Source organism: Solea senegalensis, linkage group LG6, assembly GCF_019176455.1.
Source record: "Solea senegalensis isolate Sse05_10M linkage group LG6, IFAPA_SoseM_1, whole genome shotgun sequence".
NCBI classification, from domain to species: domain Eukaryota; kingdom Metazoa; phylum Chordata; class Actinopteri; order Pleuronectiformes; family Soleidae; genus Solea; species Solea senegalensis.
The window spans coordinates 18,669,135-18,688,343 of NC_058026.1; the positions used below are offsets into that span (position 1 = coordinate 18,669,135).

At 40.1% G+C, this 19,209-nt stretch overlaps 3 protein-coding genes across 4 annotated transcripts; 2 read left to right on the forward strand and 1 right to left on the reverse strand.

Annotated features, from left to right (window-relative positions):
• Window positions 1-1,932: 1,932 nt before the first annotated feature.
• Window positions 1,933-8,623, reverse strand: LOC122771329 (cytochrome P450 3A40-like). Its single transcript, XM_044028850.1, has 14 exons — window positions 8,472-8,623; window positions 8,286-8,379; window positions 7,850-7,902; window positions 7,642-7,741; window positions 6,401-6,514; window positions 6,206-6,294; window positions 5,623-5,765; window positions 5,389-5,516; window positions 4,509-4,575; window positions 4,263-4,423; window positions 4,095-4,162; window positions 3,370-3,528; window positions 2,319-2,481; window positions 1,933-2,202 (listed from the first exon to the last, which is right to left on the reverse strand). The coding sequence occupies exons 1-14, from the start codon at window positions 8,540-8,542 to the stop codon at window positions 2,119-2,121; spliced, it is 1,494 nt and encodes a 497-aa protein (XP_043884785.1). The 5' UTR covers window positions 8,543-8,623; the 3' UTR covers window positions 1,933-2,118.
• On the forward strand, window positions 5,495-13,107 carry LOC122771328 (cytochrome P450 3A56-like). The gene is made up of 14 exons (XM_044028849.1): window positions 5,495-5,535; window positions 8,915-9,109; window positions 9,195-9,288; window positions 9,593-9,645; window positions 9,770-9,869; window positions 9,975-10,088; window positions 10,237-10,325; window positions 10,420-10,568; window positions 10,678-10,805; window positions 10,889-10,955; window positions 11,058-11,218; window positions 11,970-12,196; window positions 12,285-12,447; window positions 12,649-13,107. Exons 2-14 carry the CDS (start codon window positions 9,039-9,041, stop codon window positions 12,736-12,738), a joined length of 1,506 nt encoding a protein of 501 aa, XP_043884784.1. The 5' UTR covers window positions 5,495-5,535; window positions 8,915-9,038; the 3' UTR covers window positions 12,739-13,107.
• Window positions 13,108-13,754: 647 nt separating this feature from the next.
• On the forward strand, window positions 13,755-18,777 carry LOC122771349 (cytochrome P450 3A56-like). 2 transcript variants are annotated; one of them, XM_044028872.1, is made up of 13 exons: window positions 13,755-13,825; window positions 13,912-14,005; window positions 14,549-14,601; window positions 14,817-14,931; window positions 15,004-15,117; window positions 15,753-15,841; window positions 15,924-16,072; window positions 16,182-16,309; window positions 16,393-16,459; window positions 16,562-16,722; window positions 18,011-18,237; window positions 18,326-18,488; window positions 18,645-18,777. In XM_044028872.1, the coding sequence occupies exons 1-13, from the start codon at window positions 13,755-13,757 to the stop codon at window positions 18,720-18,722; spliced, it is 1,509 nt and encodes a 502-aa protein (XP_043884807.1). In that variant the 3' UTR covers window positions 18,723-18,777. The 2 variants fall into 2 exon arrangements, with proteins under 2 accessions (XP_043884807.1, XP_043884806.1); XM_044028871.1 differs by having other exon boundaries at window positions 14,817-14,916.
• The last annotated feature ends 432 nt before the right edge of the window (window positions 18,778-19,209 follow it).

Here is a 19,209-nt window from a genome sequence, read left to right on the forward strand (position 1 = left end):
TTCATTTAAGCCACAGTGGTTGGGATGGAAATTTGCAGCAAAGATTGGCTTGGAATGAAGTATTCAAACAGATTCAGGACAATGATCACACAGAGCAACAGTGCAGTTGCAAAGTTTGCAGATGTCACACAGGCATCTTACATTTACAGGAAACTTTCACTACATGTTTTCTACGCAGCATAGAAAACATGTAGTGAAAGTAGAGTTTCACTACACCTCATGTGACGTTTAGTCTGCACTTACGATGATGACTCTTATATGAGCTTAATGACTGTTATATGAGGTTTAATAAGAATAAAGAACAATAATAATAATTTTGACATTACATGGTGGAACAGAACTCCCACTTAAGTGAGCCACAATTATGGGGCACAAGGGGTGCTGGTGCCAATCCCTGCTGACATAGGGCAAAATTCGGGGTATACCCTGGCCAGATCACCAGTCCATCACAGGGCCACATAGAGACACATAAAGACAAACAACCATCCACTCTCTCACTCACACCTATGGTCAATTTAGAGCGTCCAGTTTCCCTAATTCCCAAATCTGCATCGTTATTGGACTGTGGGAGGAAACTGGAAAACCCAGAGAAAACTCGCACACCATGTGTATATCACCTTAAAATATGTTTAACAATAAGACTGTTTAAAAATATAATATGACACAAGCAAAGATTTTTTGTTTTTAATTGAAAAACCCACGAGCGCCCCGAGCTAACGTCACAGAGAACACTGGTTATTCATGTTTTGTCAGAAGGTTAGGCGGAGCTTTTTTATACAGTCAAAAGTAAAAGGTCAGTTTGGGTAGATCATTAACTTCCATCAAGTAGGTCTCTTCAGTGACCGCAGTAAATGTGTTCATGGTAGAATATGTCGTGTTACTAAAGTGAACTGCAGTGACTGTCGCCTTCGTTGTGGCTCCAGGTTCTGACCTAGTTAAAGCTTCCTACGCACGTAATCCTGGTTTATGTGTTAATCTGATGGCACCATTTGCTCTTTCTTCCTCACAATCAGGGCAGTAAAATATTGACTTTGTTTGCCAAGCACGCCACAAGCCAAACCAGGGACTTTCATCTGGTGTGATTTGTGTGGCCATAGGCCAGGTCAAACAAACCAAGATGTCTTGCAAGTTCAACTCCACCCCTGGCAGGTTACAATACCCTTGTAAGTCGCTTTGGATAAAAGCGTCTGCTAAATGACATGTAATGTAATGTAATGTAATGTAATGTAATGTAATGTGGCCATCAGCTCCTAGACTGTTGAACAACCCGAGTCAATAACATCTCTAAATTGATACCTCTACCGAAATGCGGGGTACACCCTGGACGGGTCGCCAGTCCATCACAGTAAATTCATATTTGTAGTAAGAAATTAGAAAACTCATGTGTTTAATCCACTTCGTCTCATAATAAATTGTTGGGTACTTTCCCAGGAGTGGCCGGTCCTACAACAAATGACCCCAAGAGCGACGACTCATCCAAGATGTCACAAAAGAACCAAGAATAACAACTAAAGAACTGCAGGGCTCACTTGCCTCAGTTAAGGTCAGTGTTCATGACTCAACCATGAGAAAGAGACTGGGCAAGAATGAGTCTTTTGGGACAATATTCTTTTTGGAAGGGGTGCGTCCCGTTACATCTGGTGTAAAAGTAACACAGCATTTCAGAAAAAGAACATCATGCCAACAGTCAAACACGGTGGTGGTAGTGTGATGGTCTGGGGCTGCTGAAGCGCACTTGTGTTCTGCAGCAGGCCAATGATCCAAAACACACCTCTGAATGGCTTAATAAAACAAAATGAAGGTTTTGGAGAGGTGTGATTTATAACATCATCACTCAAAGACTGCATTTTGTGTTTAAAAATGTGATTAACCTTCCGTTACTTCATGATTTTACAAGTGGGGCTATTACATGTTCACATAGAGTCATGTAGGTTTGAGTAGGCACTGTATATATTTTATTAATCACATTATTGAATGCTTGCTGTAACATAGATTGCGATAATTATTAGACAAGAAGCACATTTATATACTGGACTCCAGTCACTATGCTCCCTCTGATTCACATTAGACTACAGACAGATACATGCATCCTTTCAAGTTGCCTGTGTCCACTTTTCCTCAGGTGGTGGAGCGCGCCAGCATCTTCAGTTTAATCGGTCGTAAGGGTCCAACAAAGCTTTCAGGGTTCATCTGCAAAGGGATCTGTGAAATCAACCAATTCACAAAATCAGGAACCACTCTCGTCCTCTCTCTTGATACACATATTGCGTGTCGGGTGTCATTTAAAGCAAAAGAAATGAAAATTGAAATATACTCACCTCTGTCTCCTCACAGACTGAGAAGCTGTAGTTCTGCAACACCTCGGCCAAGGCCAGTTTCACAATCACCAGACCAAATCGCATCCCCAGACAGTTTCTAGGCCCGGTGCCAAATGGCAGGTAAGCATAAGGGTGAATGTTCTGCTTGTTCTCTTTACTGAATCTAGAAAACAAGTAGACATCATCAAAGTTAAATATTTGTGAATAAAGTTGCCTCATATTTCCATCTTCAAATAGCACCTGATTCCATCCCTATTTTCATTATTGTGTCTCATTTACCACATTTCCTTTTATTTTATTTAACCAGAAAAACCCACATTGAGATTAAAAATCTCTTTTTCAAGTGTGTCCTGGCCAAGACAGGCAGCAGCACAGTTACAGTTAAAGTCCAACAAGGTTACAGGCAAACAGTCCACAGCCGTACATATAAAAACATCAAATCATAATCATAAAACCCCACAGAATCAACAACAGGTACAGCATTTATCATATCTTTCTGCAGTTCATTCCAGGCAAACATAAAAGCCTATTTTCCTAATTCAGTTCTGACACGCGGGACAGACGGTGAGAGAGAATCCTACGAGGATCCAGATCTCCTCTGATTGATAAAGGTCAACAGGTAAGCGGAACTGGTTTGTAAATGAATCAAAAAGAAGACAAAAGTATCAAGAGAAAAAACTGCATGAACACTTTGACCAGAGTGAACCAGTAAACTGGGTCAGAGGGTGAACGACCTGCACTGATAAACACATTTCCTCTCTAGACAGGTGGACACCAGTCTTCTATAAAGCACCATAAAGGGATACTTGAGTAAAAGTACAAGATTTTTTTTATAATATTACATCTTCTAGTCTTAAAGTATATGCCATTTACTGTACTGTAATATTCAGGATTAGAGGTGAAACATCGTACAGAAAACTCCAATAATTCCTGTTGCCTACATCTGCTGCACGGACCCCAAGGGGCCACACCAGCCCAACCAATGAGTGAGTGAGAGTAAATCTGCTGGATTGTGACAGTTGACAGTTTGACTCTGCAGTTTTTCTGCTACCTGTCAGGCCTGAACTCCTCTGGCTCCGGCCACAGCTCAGGGTCGCGGTGCAGAGCGTAGACGGGAACCATCACTCCCATGTCCTTTGGGATTGTGATTCCTTTGATCATGACTGTTTCTTTGGCCTTTCGATCGAGACGTGCAATTGGAGGGTAGAGCCTATTAAGGAGACAAGAATATTTTATTCACCACCCTAGTTACCCCAGAACTTGAGATATCTGCTCTATTGTTTCAACTGTTTCCATTATTCATTATTTTATTTGACTTTTCGTGCTTCCCTGACAGTTCTCCTGCAGTCTTTTCCAGGTCAGAGTTTGACTTTGGCTTAAGACTTACACTCTCATCTGTCCCTGTCTCGATTGCTTTGTTAAATATAAATATAAATTTCTTTTGCGACCCGTACGGAACAACGGTCTTTCCGCATGAAGTTTGCATGTTCCTCCCACAGTCCAAAGACATGCAGATTTGGGTATTGGACACTCTAAATTGACTGTGAGTGTGAGAGTGGGTGGTCGTTTGTCACCATATGTGGCCCCGCCTATCGCCCTATGTCAGCTGAGATTGGCACAGCAACCCCACCCCCCACGACCCTCGTGTGGAGGATAAGGTGGTAGAAGATGGACATACAGCAAAATGCTGGGAAAATAAAGCGACCTACTACAGCTTTAAATGTTTGGCCATGACCGGATTTCACATCACACATCTGTCGTGAATAACGTTGTTACCTGAGACACTCACTGACCACTGCGTCCAGGTACTCCATCTGCATCAGAGCTTCATAATCGACCGAACCCTGTGGAGGTTTTAAAAGTCTTTCATTAAACGCACAAAAGCGTCTTCATCATCACGAATCCTGGAGAGAATGACTCCAGAGGCAGAAACTTGAGATTTACCTTGTTGGGGAAAGTAGAGTCTATCTCCTTTTGCAGGCGGGTCATGACCTCAGGATTTCTCGCCAAAAGGTAGGCCAGAAAGTAGAGAGTGTTGGCAGTGGTTTCAAATCCAGCAAACGCAAACATTGTTACTTGAGAGGTAATCTCATGATCGTTGAGACCTGTGAGGGTCAGTCAGAGGCACAAACAAGGACAGATTACAGGGAGTCGTACATGTGATGCTAGTGTACATGAGTGTTTATTTACCCGCTAGGTTCTTGGACCCCTTCATTGTCTGAGACGTGATCATTTGTTGAAGGATGTCTCTTGAAGTCTGAAAGTAGGTTAAACAGTTTGAAGAAAACTATTGTAGCCATTAAGAGTTTAGTGTGTGTGTGTGTGTGTCTGTCTGTCACCCTGTGTGTGTGTTTCTCTCTCTCCCTGTTTGTGTGTCTCTCTCTCCCTGTCTCTCTCTCTTTCTCCCTGTCTCCCCCTTTGTGTCTCTCCCTGTGTGTGTGTGTGTGTGTCTCTGTCCCCTGTGTGTGTCTCTCTCTCTCTCTGTCTCTCCCTCTGTGTGTCTCTCTCTCCCCTGTGTTTGTCTTGCTCCATGTGTGTGTCTCACTCTCCCTGTCTCTCCCTCTGTGTGTGTGTCTCTCCCCTGTCTCTCACCCTGTGTGTCTCTCCCTATCTCTCCCTGTGTCTCTCTCCCTGTGTGTCTCTCTCTTCCTGTCTCTCCCCTGTGTGTCTCACTCCCTGTGTGTCTCTCTCTCCCTGTGTCTCCCTGTGTGTCTCTCTCCCTGTCTCTCCCTGTGTGTGTCTCTCTCTCCCTGTCTCCCCTGTGTCTCTCTCCTGTCTCTCCCCTGTGTGTGTCTCTCACTCCCTGTGTGTCTCTCTCTCCCTGTCTCTCCCTGTGTGTGTCTCTCTCCCTCTCTCTCCCTGTCTCTCTCTCTCCCTGTCTCTCCCCTGTGTGTGCCTCTCACTCCCTGTGTGTTTCTCTCTCCCTGTCTCTCCCTGTGTGTGTCTCTCTCTCCCTGTCTCCCCCTGTGTGTGTGTCTCACTCCCTGTCTCCCCCCTGTGTGTCTCTCTCTTTGATGATCAATACAATATTGTTTTATAAACATTGATTTATTTTTTTGTGGGTAAAAACCTGATGTGAGCTTCCGTTTCGTTCTGCTCTGATCTTCTTCACAATCATTTTAAAGAAAGCAATGGACTCTTTGCAGAACAGACTGACACCAATCATCTCCAAGACAGGAACAAAGAATGGGAAGCATCCTGGGAGGGAAAAGTTGAGGTAAGTAAATGTCGTTATTAGGTGACAAACAATAAAACAAAAACTACTTAAAGAAAAGACAGGCGCTATAGAAAGACATGGAAATACCTTGAAATAGGAAGACAGGCATGGAGATTTTAAATATGTTCTTCACGTGTTTCATCATGGAACAGTTTGGGTTGTTGAGTGAGTCTATGTCCACACTTAATACACAGCTAGTCATCACATCCAAACTGTATGGTCCAAAGAAACTGAGACACACAGATAATGTAGTCAATGACGATGATTTTAACACAGCGCTTTGTTAAAATGCTCTCAGAAATGAGCTGTAAAACATAGTTCCACAGCAGACACTGCCTTCTTTAAACACGTCCAAATGAGTTTTATGGACCGTCATGACAGAAACGTGTCGTTTTACATAACCTTTTTGAGGGGTTCAGATTAAGGATCTTGTTGTATGGCCACTGTTTTTTTTACTACTCTCTCCTTTAACTACTTCCTTTTAGTGTTTTTATTCTGTTATGACTTTTATATCTTCAATCTGTAACTACTTGCACTATTTGTGTTGCTGTCTTAGCCAGGACTCGCTGGAAGAAGAGAGAGCTTGTATCTTCCTGGCTAAAAATAAAGGATAGATAAAAAGTCAAATAAAAATAAAGTAACGTCATGAATTCCTCTTGGATACACTTACTCTTGTATTGAAATCACTTCGTTATTGTCCACTTTGGACTGCAGACAGTCTGTCATTTTGCGGGAATGATGTTTCATGATGCTAAACATCTTAATCAGATGGAGAACATAAAGGTAAATAAGAGAAACTGGATGAAAAGCAAACTAATTATGAATGTTATTGACATATGAATCTTTTTTAAAAATGAATTCCTACCTCTTTCAAACGCCCAGAGGTGAACGAGGGCGTGAGGAGGTTACGGACTCGTCTCCAATGATCATCCTCAGAAAAAACCAGTGCATCATTAAGGGCTGCATTCAGCTTTAAGTTCTAAAAGCACATAATAGTCACGTGAATATATGGTTCCTAAATTTTGTAACCACACTCTGTTCAGTCTCGTATAAAGTACCTATAAGGGATACTTGAGTAAAAGTACAAGTATCTTACCAGAAAATGACTTTGAAGTCACTTTTTTATTTGAAGTAAAACTCTTAAAGTATATGACATTTACTGTACTATCAAATGTAATTTTCTGGTTTAAAATAAATCAGAAGTAACTGTATCAACTGGAAGGTTGTGGGTTCAATTTCTGGCTCTGCTAGTCTATGTGTGCCCTTGAGCAAGACACTTAGCCCCATGTTGCAGCATGTGAAACCATTACCAACTCTTCTCCTTCTTCTGATTTTATTTGGTAGTAATGAGTTATAAAGACAGTTAGAGGAAATGTAGTGGAGTAAAAGTGAAAGAAATATAAATAACAAAGTAAAGTACAGACACGTGAATTTTGTACAAAAGTACAGTAATGAAGTATTTGTACTTACAGTACATTACAACACTGTATTTTTTAACATTACAATCGTCATTTTCTCTTGGGCACCAACATGCATCAGGTCGACCCTGACTGCCAGTCGCCTTGTATTTCATTACTTAGCTGTCTTATTGTGAAAAAGGAGCCAGCAGCGTGTTTAATTCCTAAAGAGGCTACACTGTTACATGTTGATACCATCATTCAATCTTGTTTTTTACTTGAAAGACAAGTAAAGACAAGCGTTGTTGTATTGTCTGCTGGAATGGACACTCCATAATCACTCACAGAGACAAGCTGGGTAAAGTTGTGTAGATTGCCTGATCTGAGCCACCTGGACCCAGCGAGGCTGTCTGTGGAAATTCACAACAGTCTCAGCCTTGGACTTCTGGTCAAAGGTCAACGATACCATAAAATTAGCAGCAATTGAGACAAAAACTGAGATAAACACTTGGCTTTAAGTTATATTCTACATAACAAAACAAATTGCCTCTTGGATGATATTAAAGTTTTCTTAAAACCTGTGACCTGCCAAGAATCTTTTGTCAAGAGTTCCATTTCGAACGGCGTCACTTCTTCTTCTTCTCCTCCTTTACGTCTTTTTTGTTTCCTTCAGTGTGTTAATCTTGTGTAATCTTGTGGTTTTTCTCACCCTGCGGTTGATGAAGTAGGTGAAGCACTCCTTCACCAGGATGACTTTCAACATTTCAGGATCCATCACAGCCAGCAAAGGACATCTGAGCTCATACGTGCTGGACATTACACAAACACACATTTACAAGGGTCAAAGGTTAGAATCTGCCATACACACTGCATTAAACTGATTATGGGTTAAAATAATCATTAGAATCTTTACTCACCCCCATACTCGCCCATACTTTTTAGCACATTCATTGTCATCTAAATAGTAAACCTAGTGATAGATGCACATATTAATAAGTCATTATTAATTTGGCAACACACAAACTCAGGTGTTATTAATATTTGGTCATTTTTGTAAAGATGCAGCACCAAAGACATCAGAGACTTTTGCTCAGAGCTGACATTTATAAGCACTCCTGCCAAAAATATCCCCCTGTAAATGGAAGTATTTTAAAAAACAAACACTGAGTATGTTACTAACGTCAATCTGGAGATTAACTCATTCATTATTTGAAAGTAGCAGCAGGAGAAAAAGGCAGCAGAACTTTAAATCATGTTGTCACCCCCAACCCAGTCATCCAGGAATCAGTTTTACCGTCATAAATAAAAATCCTTCACCTCATATTAACAAATATTAAAATATTCTTGACCTACTTTGTTGTGTTGACACACTGAGCCCAGGTACATCAATGGTTTTGGACCAGGAATCCCCATTTTTTCAAAAACTCCATGACTCCATTTGCCATACCTTTGCAGTAAACAAGAAAGACACTGTTTACTTCTAGACAGAGTGCTAATACTTTGATAGAAGAAGAAGAAGAAGTGATCTCTGATGCTTACATGACAAATAGGCAGATAAATGTGATCAGTAAAATCCATGTTTCCACAGAGAAGAAAGGAAGAAAACCCATTGCTCTCTCGCTCCTGGCTGAGCTGTTGTGATCTCAGAACAGTGAAACTAATCTTGCATAGATCTGCAGGAGGCGCAGTCTTTCCTGCTTGGGTTACATAACGACCTAACCCTTTCCTTCTCTTTGTGCAGGCAGGGACAAAGCAACAGAAACGAATGTCACTACTGACATGAGGAATGTAGAGTGTAAACATGAATCACATGTGAGGAGACTCACTATCAATATCACTCTCTGTCTCTGTCTGTCTGTCTGTCTCTCTCTCTCTCTCTCTGAACATGATTTAGGTCAGTGCTTGCTAAAGTGAACATAGTAATTGCTGCCCATGGTTTTTTTTTATAATGTCAATCATTCACTGACTTTTGTCCCAATTAGGTCAAGTCTCGCATGTTTGACTTGGACACAGAACAGGCCTTTGCCGCAGGATATAAAGACCTGTGGTTTTCATGTCTCTGAGATATTGTCACAACCACTGATAGAGGACAGTTAACGTGCAAAGATGGGCTACCTCCTTTATTTCTCTCCTGAGACGTGGACTCTCCTGGCTGCTCTTGTCACATTGATCCTTGTGTGAGTGATCATTTAGAAATGCACGTTTGTTTCTGTGTTTTTCTGTGATTTGATTGAAAAGGCTTTTTTTGTTTGTTTTTCACAGGTATGGCTCTTGGTCATATGGAGTGTTTAAACAAATGGGCGTTCCTGGTCCCAAACCCATACTGTTTCTGGGCACTTGGATGGAATATAGGAAGGTTGTAATATTGTTTGAAGTAACAAAAATACCCTATAACAAAAACTGTCATCTACATTCAACTGGCAGTTTATCACATACATCAAGTTAAAATGAAAACGGATTTACTAAATAATTTGCTTTAAATGCTTTATTTTATTGCTGTTTATTTTCGATACATTCAAATGAATCTGCTATGTTCACAAGTAAAACCATCTATATTGTACATTTAGTCCAGATTATCCACATGGATTATGATTCTTCATTCTTAATCTCTTTTCTCTTACTCTTCTTCTCATTACTTTGTAAATTGTTGTTTTGTTTAGGGACTAATTCACTTTGATCATGAATGCTTCAAGAAATATGGAAAAGTATGGGGGTAAGTGTATGTTGTGTACAGTGTGTTTCTGCATGTACTGTATATACATGGACGTAACATTAATATGACCTGTCATACTCCTGTCATACTCTTTTTCATCTTTTTTTAATCTTCTCATGTTTAGAATTTTCGATGGCCGGCAGCCTGTGCTGTGTGTCACAGATCCTGCCATGATAAAAACCATTCTGGTGAAGGAGGGATACCTTCTGTTCACCAACCGCAGAGTAAGCTTTGTACACACTCACAATCACACATCACATCATGTAGTATGTGGTGTGAGGAGAACTCTTGTCCCCGTCCTTTGAAGACAACTCTCAACTCAATTGCAGAACTTCCATGTGAATGGGGCAATGTACGATATCATGACCATCGCTGAAGATGAGCAGTGGAAGAGGATCCGCAGTGTCGTCTCTCCCTTCTTCACCACAGGAAAACTGAAAGAGGTAAAGTGTGCACCGATGACCTCCTCTGGCTAATTCTGAGTCATGTTATGGAAAATGTGTGCATATGAGCTGTCATGGAGTCAACCAAAAATAGTTTTCCTTCTGAAATCCTTTAGTTCTCAATAATCTCTGTTACTTTGTGCCACAGATGTTTGACATAATAAAGCAAAACTCTGCCAACCTGATCACCAACATGCAAAAGACGGCAGACAACGATGAGCCCCTGGACCTGAAGGAGTAAGAACATGAATTGAGTCAGAAATGATTCCAGAATATTTTCATTAACCTTAATGAATAAAAATATCTGACATGTGTTTTCTGTGTTCTTTAGATTCTTTGGATCCTTCAGTATGGATGCAATAACCAGCACAGCATTCAGTGTAGACATCGGCTCGCTCAACAACCCCTCTGACCCATTTGTCTCTAACGTTAAGAAGCTGGCGAGGTTTAACTTATTCAGCCCTCTCTTCCTCACTCTGGGTACAGTGTTTTCTTTTTATAATTATGATGTTGTATGATTGACTGCAGAACAAAAAAAGTGTTTGGTGAAGTTTCCTTCATTAATACATTGGTTTCTATTTGTCTCCAGTCTTCTTCCCCTTCGTGGTCCCGTTATATGACAAGATGGAGCTCGGCTTTTTCCCTTCCTCTGTCACAGACTTTTTTTACACTGTACTGCAGAAGATCAAGAACGATAGAAAGTCCAGCAAACAAGCTGTATGTATATATGTTTGTATGAACCTGAATGTAACAGCAGATTCAGAGGTATAATCAAACTTCTAATAGATGTCTACTCTCAGAATCGAGTGGATTCTCTTCAGTTGATGATGGACTCTCAGAAAAACAGCGCAGTCGAGAAGAATAAAGGTGATTAACACACACACACACTCACACACACACAGGCCTCATGATTAGTCCACGCACACAAAGTAAACCTGTTCTGAACCACAACTCTTGCTACTTTGCCAGGTTTAAGTGATCATGAGCTCCTTTCTCAAGCCCTGATTTTGATCTTTACTGCGTATGAAACAGTCAGCAGCTCACTGACTTTCCTGTCTTATAATCTGGCGAGAAACCCTCATGTCATGAAAAAGCTGCAGGAGGAGATTGACTCCACCTTCCCTAACAAGGTAGGTCTATGTATGAGGCCATATGATGATGTTAAAGTTGCTGTATTTAAGTCATTTGGACGAGTGGACGAGTGTCCGGGAAGAGGATCTCCTGGTATCCTATTTAAACTGTAATTAAACATCTTACATTAAAACAAATTTCACTTTTTTTTGTTACTCTAGATGATAATCTTCGTTTCTTAGTGACGGGTGTCTTTCACATTAAACTTAAATAATAATAATTATACTAATAATAATAGCTTTTATTTTATGAAGTTCATCAAAAAGATACAGGTTTGACTTTAAAGGTCCAGTGTGTAAAATTTAGCAAAACTGTTTTCATTTAGCAGACATTGAAATTAAAATAATTACCTCATTTCATTTAAGTCTTCAATCAGCCAATCACTGATATGTTGTTTCTCATTGGCCCAGAGTGAGCCTTTTATATTTATACCAGGAGCCAGGTCAGCTCTCCAGAGGCTGCTATTTTGAAATACCATGTTTTTACAGCAGACGAGGTGGTTTTGACAGTTTAGTGTTTGGGTCCCAAAGTAACAAAGAAAACTATGACCTACTCTGTGTCTCAAAATCTCACAGCACAATTAAAATTTTTGCTTTTGCAAAAACGATTATTAACGAGCACTTTGTCGCCACATCAATGACTTTGCTCGGCCTATGTTAATGGTGTCACTTCAAGAGCTCAATCATTTGTCAGTACTTGTGTAAAAAGTATAAGAACCACTGGTAAATGTGTGCCTGTGCATGTGTGTAGGCTCCTGTTGAGTACCAGGCCCTGATGCAAATGGAATATCTAGACAGTGTCATCAATGAGTCTCTTCGATTGTACCCCATCGTCCTACGCGTGGAGCGGGTGGCCAAGGCATCTGTGGAGATAAATGGTCTTGAGATTCCAAAAGGAATGGTTATCACGATCCCCGCATATACCCTGCACCGCGACCCTGACTCTTGGCCCGAACCAGAGGAATTCATACCTGAGAGGTACTGTAATGTATTTATGGTTTACTAAAACAGCCAGTAAAATAAATTCCCTTCTTTTTTTAATGTTGACTGACATGTGTGTCCTTAGGTTCAGCAAGGAAAACAAGCAGAATATTGATCCCTACACATATTTGCCTTTCGGAGAAGGGCCAAGAAAATGCATTGGAATGCGATTTGCTCTGATGTCGATGAAACTTGTAGCTGTGGAGATCCTCCAGAGGTTCAGCTTCTCTGTGTGTGAGGAGACTGAGGTGAGACCAAAGACCCAAAGAACAAATATCACTTTCTGACGCAACACGTGAAAAAAGTCATGGTACTAATTACACATACTGAATCTCTGTGTTCCATCTGTGATGTTGCCAGTTCTATAATTTGACACGTCAAAGCTGAGTTTTTGTGCATCACTGATTTTGGTCACACTTTGTTTCTCTGTGAATGTCATTCATGGCCAGATCCCGTTCGAGTTGGACAACCAGATTCTGCTTATGCCAAAACGACCAATCAAACTGAAGCTGGTGCCACGTTTGGAAAAATGCAGCTAAAAAAGAAGAGAAAGAGGAAAGATTTTCATTTTAAATCTGTTGTATATATAAATATAGAAAATGATATAACCACACCAAACAGAGTCAGTTTTCCACAGTCTTTCTTTCTGTAGTTCGTGCTCAAGCTTTTATTTTGAAATCCATCCTTAAACCAAGTCAATGTGGATCATTTGTAAAAACTTGTATTGTGTGGATTTGTCGACACTGTTATTGTTATATGTATGTGTTAATCTGTGTACAATAAATTATATTTATGTTAGTGGCAGTTTAATCTCTGCGCTGATTAATTACTCAATTAACAAAATGAATTGCCAACTACTTGATTTGAGTGTATATTTTATTTAAATAAAAATAAATTAAATGTGAACATGTTCTAGTTTCATGTGTTGGGAAAGACCAGTTTCTGCATTTCAAGGACAGTATAACTATTTCTCAATTAAATCGACAAAATCAAAACATTCTGTATTCAAGTATTGGAGCCCTATCTTCTCTCATGTGAACGTTTTATTGTGTATCCCAACATCATCCACTAGGGAGCAGCCTCTCAGGTGAGTCTGCAAGATTCAATTCAGCGAAACAAAAATAATCAATAACTTTATTAATAGGAACGGATTATTTACCAGTTTAAAGAGAGAAGTCACTTTGAATTCCGTTATTTAACTGTACCTCTTTTTTTAAAAAAAAAAGCCCACCGTGTGTTGACTTCCAAAATGTTTACATGTTGGGTTAAATAAGGACCTTAACCTTTCCTTCTCTCTGTGCAGGGACAACGCAACAAAAGCTAATGTCTCTACTCACATGAGGAATGTACAGTGTAAACATGACCCTATGTGAGAACTCACTATCCCCTGTTTTTTTGTTTTATCATTCACTGACATTTCTGCCGGTTGGGTCAAGTCTCGCATGTTTGACTTGGACACAGAACAGGCCTTTGGCGCAGGATATAAAGACCTGTGGTTTTTCACGTCTCTGAGATATTGTCACAACCAATGATAGGGGACAGTGAACGTGCAAAGATGGGCTACCTCCTTTATTTCTCTGCTGAGACGTGGACTCTCCTGGCTGCTCTTGTCACATTGATCCTTGTGTGAGTGATCATTTAGAAATGCACGTTTGTTTCTGTGTTTTTCTGCGATTTGATTGAAAAGGCTTTTTTTTTTTTGTCTTTCACAGGTATGGCTCTTGGTCATATGGAGTGTTTAAACAAATGGGCGTTCCTGGTCCCAAACCACTACTTTTTCTGGGCACTTGGATGGAATATAGGAAGGTTGTAATATTGTTTGAAGTAACAAAAATACCTATAACCCTAAATGGATCCCCTACATTTAATTGGCAGTTAACAGTGAAAATCAACATGCAATAATTTAATAAATCATAGGGCATTGCAGTTTTCTCTGATTTAGCCTTCCCCTATCTAATAGAAATGCAGTGGGCAAAAGAATAGAGACACATCTGTGTGGAAAATGTTTTGACAGCACCGGAAACTGCAGTTTAACAATCAGTACATCTGCTGTGGGGTTCGACAGGGTGGCAGAGTCTGTATATGCTTGTGGGACAGCAGTTATTGAGCTCTCTAAAGTGGCACAACCTTTTATTAAGAAATGTAGAGTTCACTATAATAGGCTTAGGGTTAAACAGTTCAAATGAATTATAGAGATTACCTAGATTCATTTGAATATATTATGTTCACATGTTTAAAACTGTCTATCCTATGTAATATGTAACATATGTAAATGTGGCTCAATGTGTCAATTATTCTTATTACCTTGTAAACTGTTGTTAATTATTCCCTTTCCCACCTGTCGTTCAGGCATTAGTGAATTTTGATTACGAATGCTTCAAGAAATATGGAAAAATATGGGGGTAAGTCTGTACGTTCCACAGCACTGTGTGTACAGTGTGTTTCTGCATGTGCAGTATACACATGGACATAACTTTAATCTGTCTGTCGTCCTCAGAGGTCATGCTCTGTCTGGAATTGTCTTACACACATGTTTGACAATTATGTGAAAACCTCACCTCCTCTGTTTAGTATTTTTCAGCCCTCTTCTCTTCATATTTTCTCCTCTTCGGTTTAGAATTTTCGATGGCCGGCAGCCTGTGCTGTGTGTCACAGATCCTGCCATGATAAAAAGCATTCTGGTAAAGGAGGGTTACCTCCTGTTCACCAACCGCAGAGTAAGTATTGTATACGTTTATGTTCATACTGTACACCCACCCAGCACATACTGTGGTTGGTGGAGACGTTTCTGAACTCAATTGCAGAACTTCCATGTGAATGGGGGAATGTACGATGCCGTGAACTTCGCTGAAGATGAGCAGTGGAAGAGGATCCGCAGTGTCCTCTCGCCCTTCTTTACCACAGGAAAACTGAAAGAGGTAAAGTGTGCACTGGTGACCTCCTCTGGCTAATTCTGAGTCATGACATGGAGCATTTGTACATATAAGCTTCATATAAGGTCAACCAAAAGCAGTTTTCCTTCTAAAATCCTTTAAGTAAAACAATAATAAGTTACCAACAAACAGCAGATAGTTAGTGACCACCAGCAGAAGCTTTATGGACACAATAACATCTTGGTGTCCAGCTGTGGTGATAATTACCCATTTTCTGATTGTGACCCTTCAGACATCCTCTAACTGCGTCTTTTCTGGTCAGGAGGGGCCAAGAAGTGGAAAAAAAACCCGACTGTTCAGTCAGAGTGATGCAAAATAAGCTTAAGATTATATCATAACATTCCATAATTATATTGCCATGATGTTTTTCTTCGCAATATTTCATAGAATGTCAAAATAAGTGCCTGTTTTGATTTAAATGTTCACAATCAATGTATTTGTGATGTGTCTGTAAATAGAAGGACATTATTATTATTATATATTGATAATAAGTGGGGGGGCCGTGTGAAATTGATTGGGGGGCCGCAAATAGCCCTTGGGCCGCGAGTTTGAGACCACCTACAGGAACTTTTGTGTATCTACAATTGTATCTGTACAGTATCTTTCACTTTGTGCCACAGATGTTTGACATAATAAAGCAAAACTCTGCCAAGCTGATCACCAACATGCAAAAGACGGCAGACAAGGATGAGTCCCTGGACCTGAAGGAGTAAGAACAATGATTCAGTCAGAGATTATTTCAGAATATTTTCAATAACCTTAAAGGATAATGTGTTTTCTGTGTTCTTTAGGTTCTTCGGATGCTTCAGTATGGATGCAATAATGAGCACAGGATTCAGTGTAGACATCGGCTCGCTCAACAACCCCTCTGACCCATTTGTCTCTAACGTTAAGGAGTTGGCCAGGTTTGACTTTTTCAGTCCTCTCTTCCTCTTTCAGGGTACAGTATTTTATTTATTTTTTTTTGGAACAATTATGATTTTTTTGTGCGTTTGCCTGCAAAACAAAAATGTTCCTTCATAAATACATTGGTTTCTATTTGTCTCCAGTCTTCTTCCCCTTCATGATCCCATTATATGACAAGATGGAGCTTGCCTATTTCCCTTCCTCTGTCACAGACTTTTTTTACACTGTACTGCAGAAGATCAAGAACGATAGAAAGTCCAGCAAACAAGCTGTATGTATATATGCTTGTATGAACCTGAATGTAACAGCAGATTCAGAGGTATAATCAAACTTCTAATAGATGTCTACTCTCAGAATCGAGTGGATTCCCTTCAGTTGATGATGGACTCTCAGAAAAACAGCACAGTCGAGAAGAATAAAGGTGATTAACACACACACACACACACACACACACATACAGGGCTTTATGATTAGTCCACGCAAGTAAACCTGTTCTGAACCACAAGTCTTGCTACTTTGCCAGGTTTAAGTGATCATGAGCTCCTTTCTCAAGCCCTGTTTATGATCTTCGCTGCGTATGAAACAAACAGCAGCTCACTGACTTTCCTTGCTTACATTCTGGCGAGAAACCCTCACGTCATGAAAAAGCTGCAGGAGGAGATTGACTCCACCTTCCCTAACAAGGTAGGTCAGTAGAGAGGAGAGGACAAAATATGAGGTGTGGCAGGGAATATGGGGCCACATGCTAATGTTAAAGTTGCTTGGTTGCACACTACACAACTTTTACAATCCTTGCTGACTTTACTGACGACATGACTGGCAAGACAGTCTACGAAAGCGACAAGTAAACTAACAGAGGTTCACTGTTGCTGTTGTTTCTGCTTTCTATCTGCTCTGAGATTTGATTCCCACTACTTTCTGACGTCCTCTGACGCTATGTTCTGTGTCTGACCGACTCTTTTTCATTGACTGTTGGCAGCATGTGTTTGCAGTTGGGTCAGTAATCAGCGCACACCACACGATTGTGTACAGAGTTGGCTGATGTTTGACTGACTGCGACTGAGGTCAGGTCAGGTGCGTAACCCCTCACAAACAGATTTCTGTGCCGACCCAAACCCAACTCGTGCTGACTGGTGCAGAATCAGGCCAATAATCTGGTAGTGTGTCCCCATGTTAAGTATTGTATTAAGAGATTAAGAAAACATGTCAAAACTGAAATGCTTTTCACTGATAACAATGGTGCTTAGAGTTTATTCATGACTTGGAACAGGGATATGAGTGTATACTGTAGCTATCTTTAGGCTCATGTCAAAATTGGTTCCTCAAATTAATGTCGAGTCTCTGAGGAGGAACAGAAGGGGGACGACGGCCTCCAATATTTGGATTGTAGTATCCGTTTTAAACTGCACATCTAACATACAGCCCCTTTAAATCAAATTTAAAGAGTTACTCTAGTTGGAAATTATCTTGGCTTCTTAGCAACTGGTCTCTTTCCAACCCATCTTTTATTTTATAGTTTATTAAGTTTATTAAGACGATACCTATTTGTATCAAACCGTAAAGGTCCAGTGTGTAAAATTAAGATACAACTATTTTCATTTGACAGAAATTGGAATTCAGTGTAGACAAAGTCGGGAATACTATGTATGTATCCTGGTATGTGATCGGAGTGGAGCTGAAGAAATTTGACCAGAGTGCGTAGAAAATTAAACAATAATAATAAATTAAATAATAATAATTAGAGTCACACTATCTCTCACTCCATCTTAATCTAGTATATCTAGTATTTGTGAGGAAGAGGAGGTTGATGAGAGAGCAGATTATCTTTCATTATCTAGGTCTATAGGTGACTTTGCTCGGCCTATTTACCTATTTAACGATGGTGCTATTGGCGTGACTTCAAGAGTTCAATATTTTTCTCAGGTGGCAGTTTAAGAACCACTGGTAAATGTGTGCCTGTGCATGTGTGTAGGCTCCTGTTGAGTACCAGGCCCTGATGCAAATGGAATATCTAGACAGTGTCATCAATGAGTCTCTTCGATTGTACCCCATCGTCCTACGCGTGGAGCGGGTGGCCAAGGCAACTGTGGAGATAAATGGTCTTGAGATTCCAAAAGGAATGGTTATCACGGTCCCCACTTGGACTCTGCACCGCGACCCTGACTCCTGGCCTAAACCAGAGGAATTCATACCTGAGAGGTACTGTAATGTATTTATGGTTTACTAAAACAGCCAGTAAAATAAATTCCCTTCTTTTTTTAATGTTGACTGACATGTGTGTCCTTAGGTTCAGCAAGGAAAACAAGCAGAATATTGATCCCTACACATATTTGCCTTTCGGAGAAGGGCCAAGAAAATGCATTGGAATGCGATTTGCTCTGATGTCGATGAAACTTGTAGCTGTGGAGATCCTCCAGAGGTTCAGCTTCTCTGTGTGTGAGGAGACTGAGGTGAGACCAAAGACCCAAAGAGCAAATATCACTTTCTGACGCAACACGTGAAAAAAGTTATTGCCAGTTCTATAATTTAACATGTCAACGCTGAGTTTTTGTGCATCACTGATTTTGGTCACACTTTGTTTCTCTGTGAATGTCATTCATGGCCAGATCCCGCTCGAGATGGACAACCAGATTCTGCTAATGCCAAAACAACCAGTCAAACTGAAGCTGGAAAAACGCAGCTAAAAAAGCTACAACATTTTAATTGTGTTGCACACAAACCTACATGTGTTTGCATGTTCTTCCCCGAGTGTGTGTGTTGTTGGGGATTAGGTAAATTGGACACTATCATAAACTAAGTCAATATGGATCCTTTGTAAAAACTGTTATTTTTATATGTAATCTGTTAATCTCTGTACAGTGCTATATATATATATATATATATGTATGTGTGTGTTTGTGGCAGTTTAACTTACTTAAGTGCTACACTGATTAATTACTCAATTAACAAAATTAATTGCCAACTACTTTGATGAGTATTTATTTCTTTAAATAAAAAAAAGACGTTCGGGTTTCATGAGTTGGAAACACCCATTAATATTTTACACCAGTTTCTGCATTTCAAGGACAAAAATAACTATTTCTTTTTAATCGACAAAATCTAAACATTCTGTATTCATGTGTTGAAGCTCTGTCTTCTCCCATTTGAATGTTTTGCTGTGTCCCAAAAACA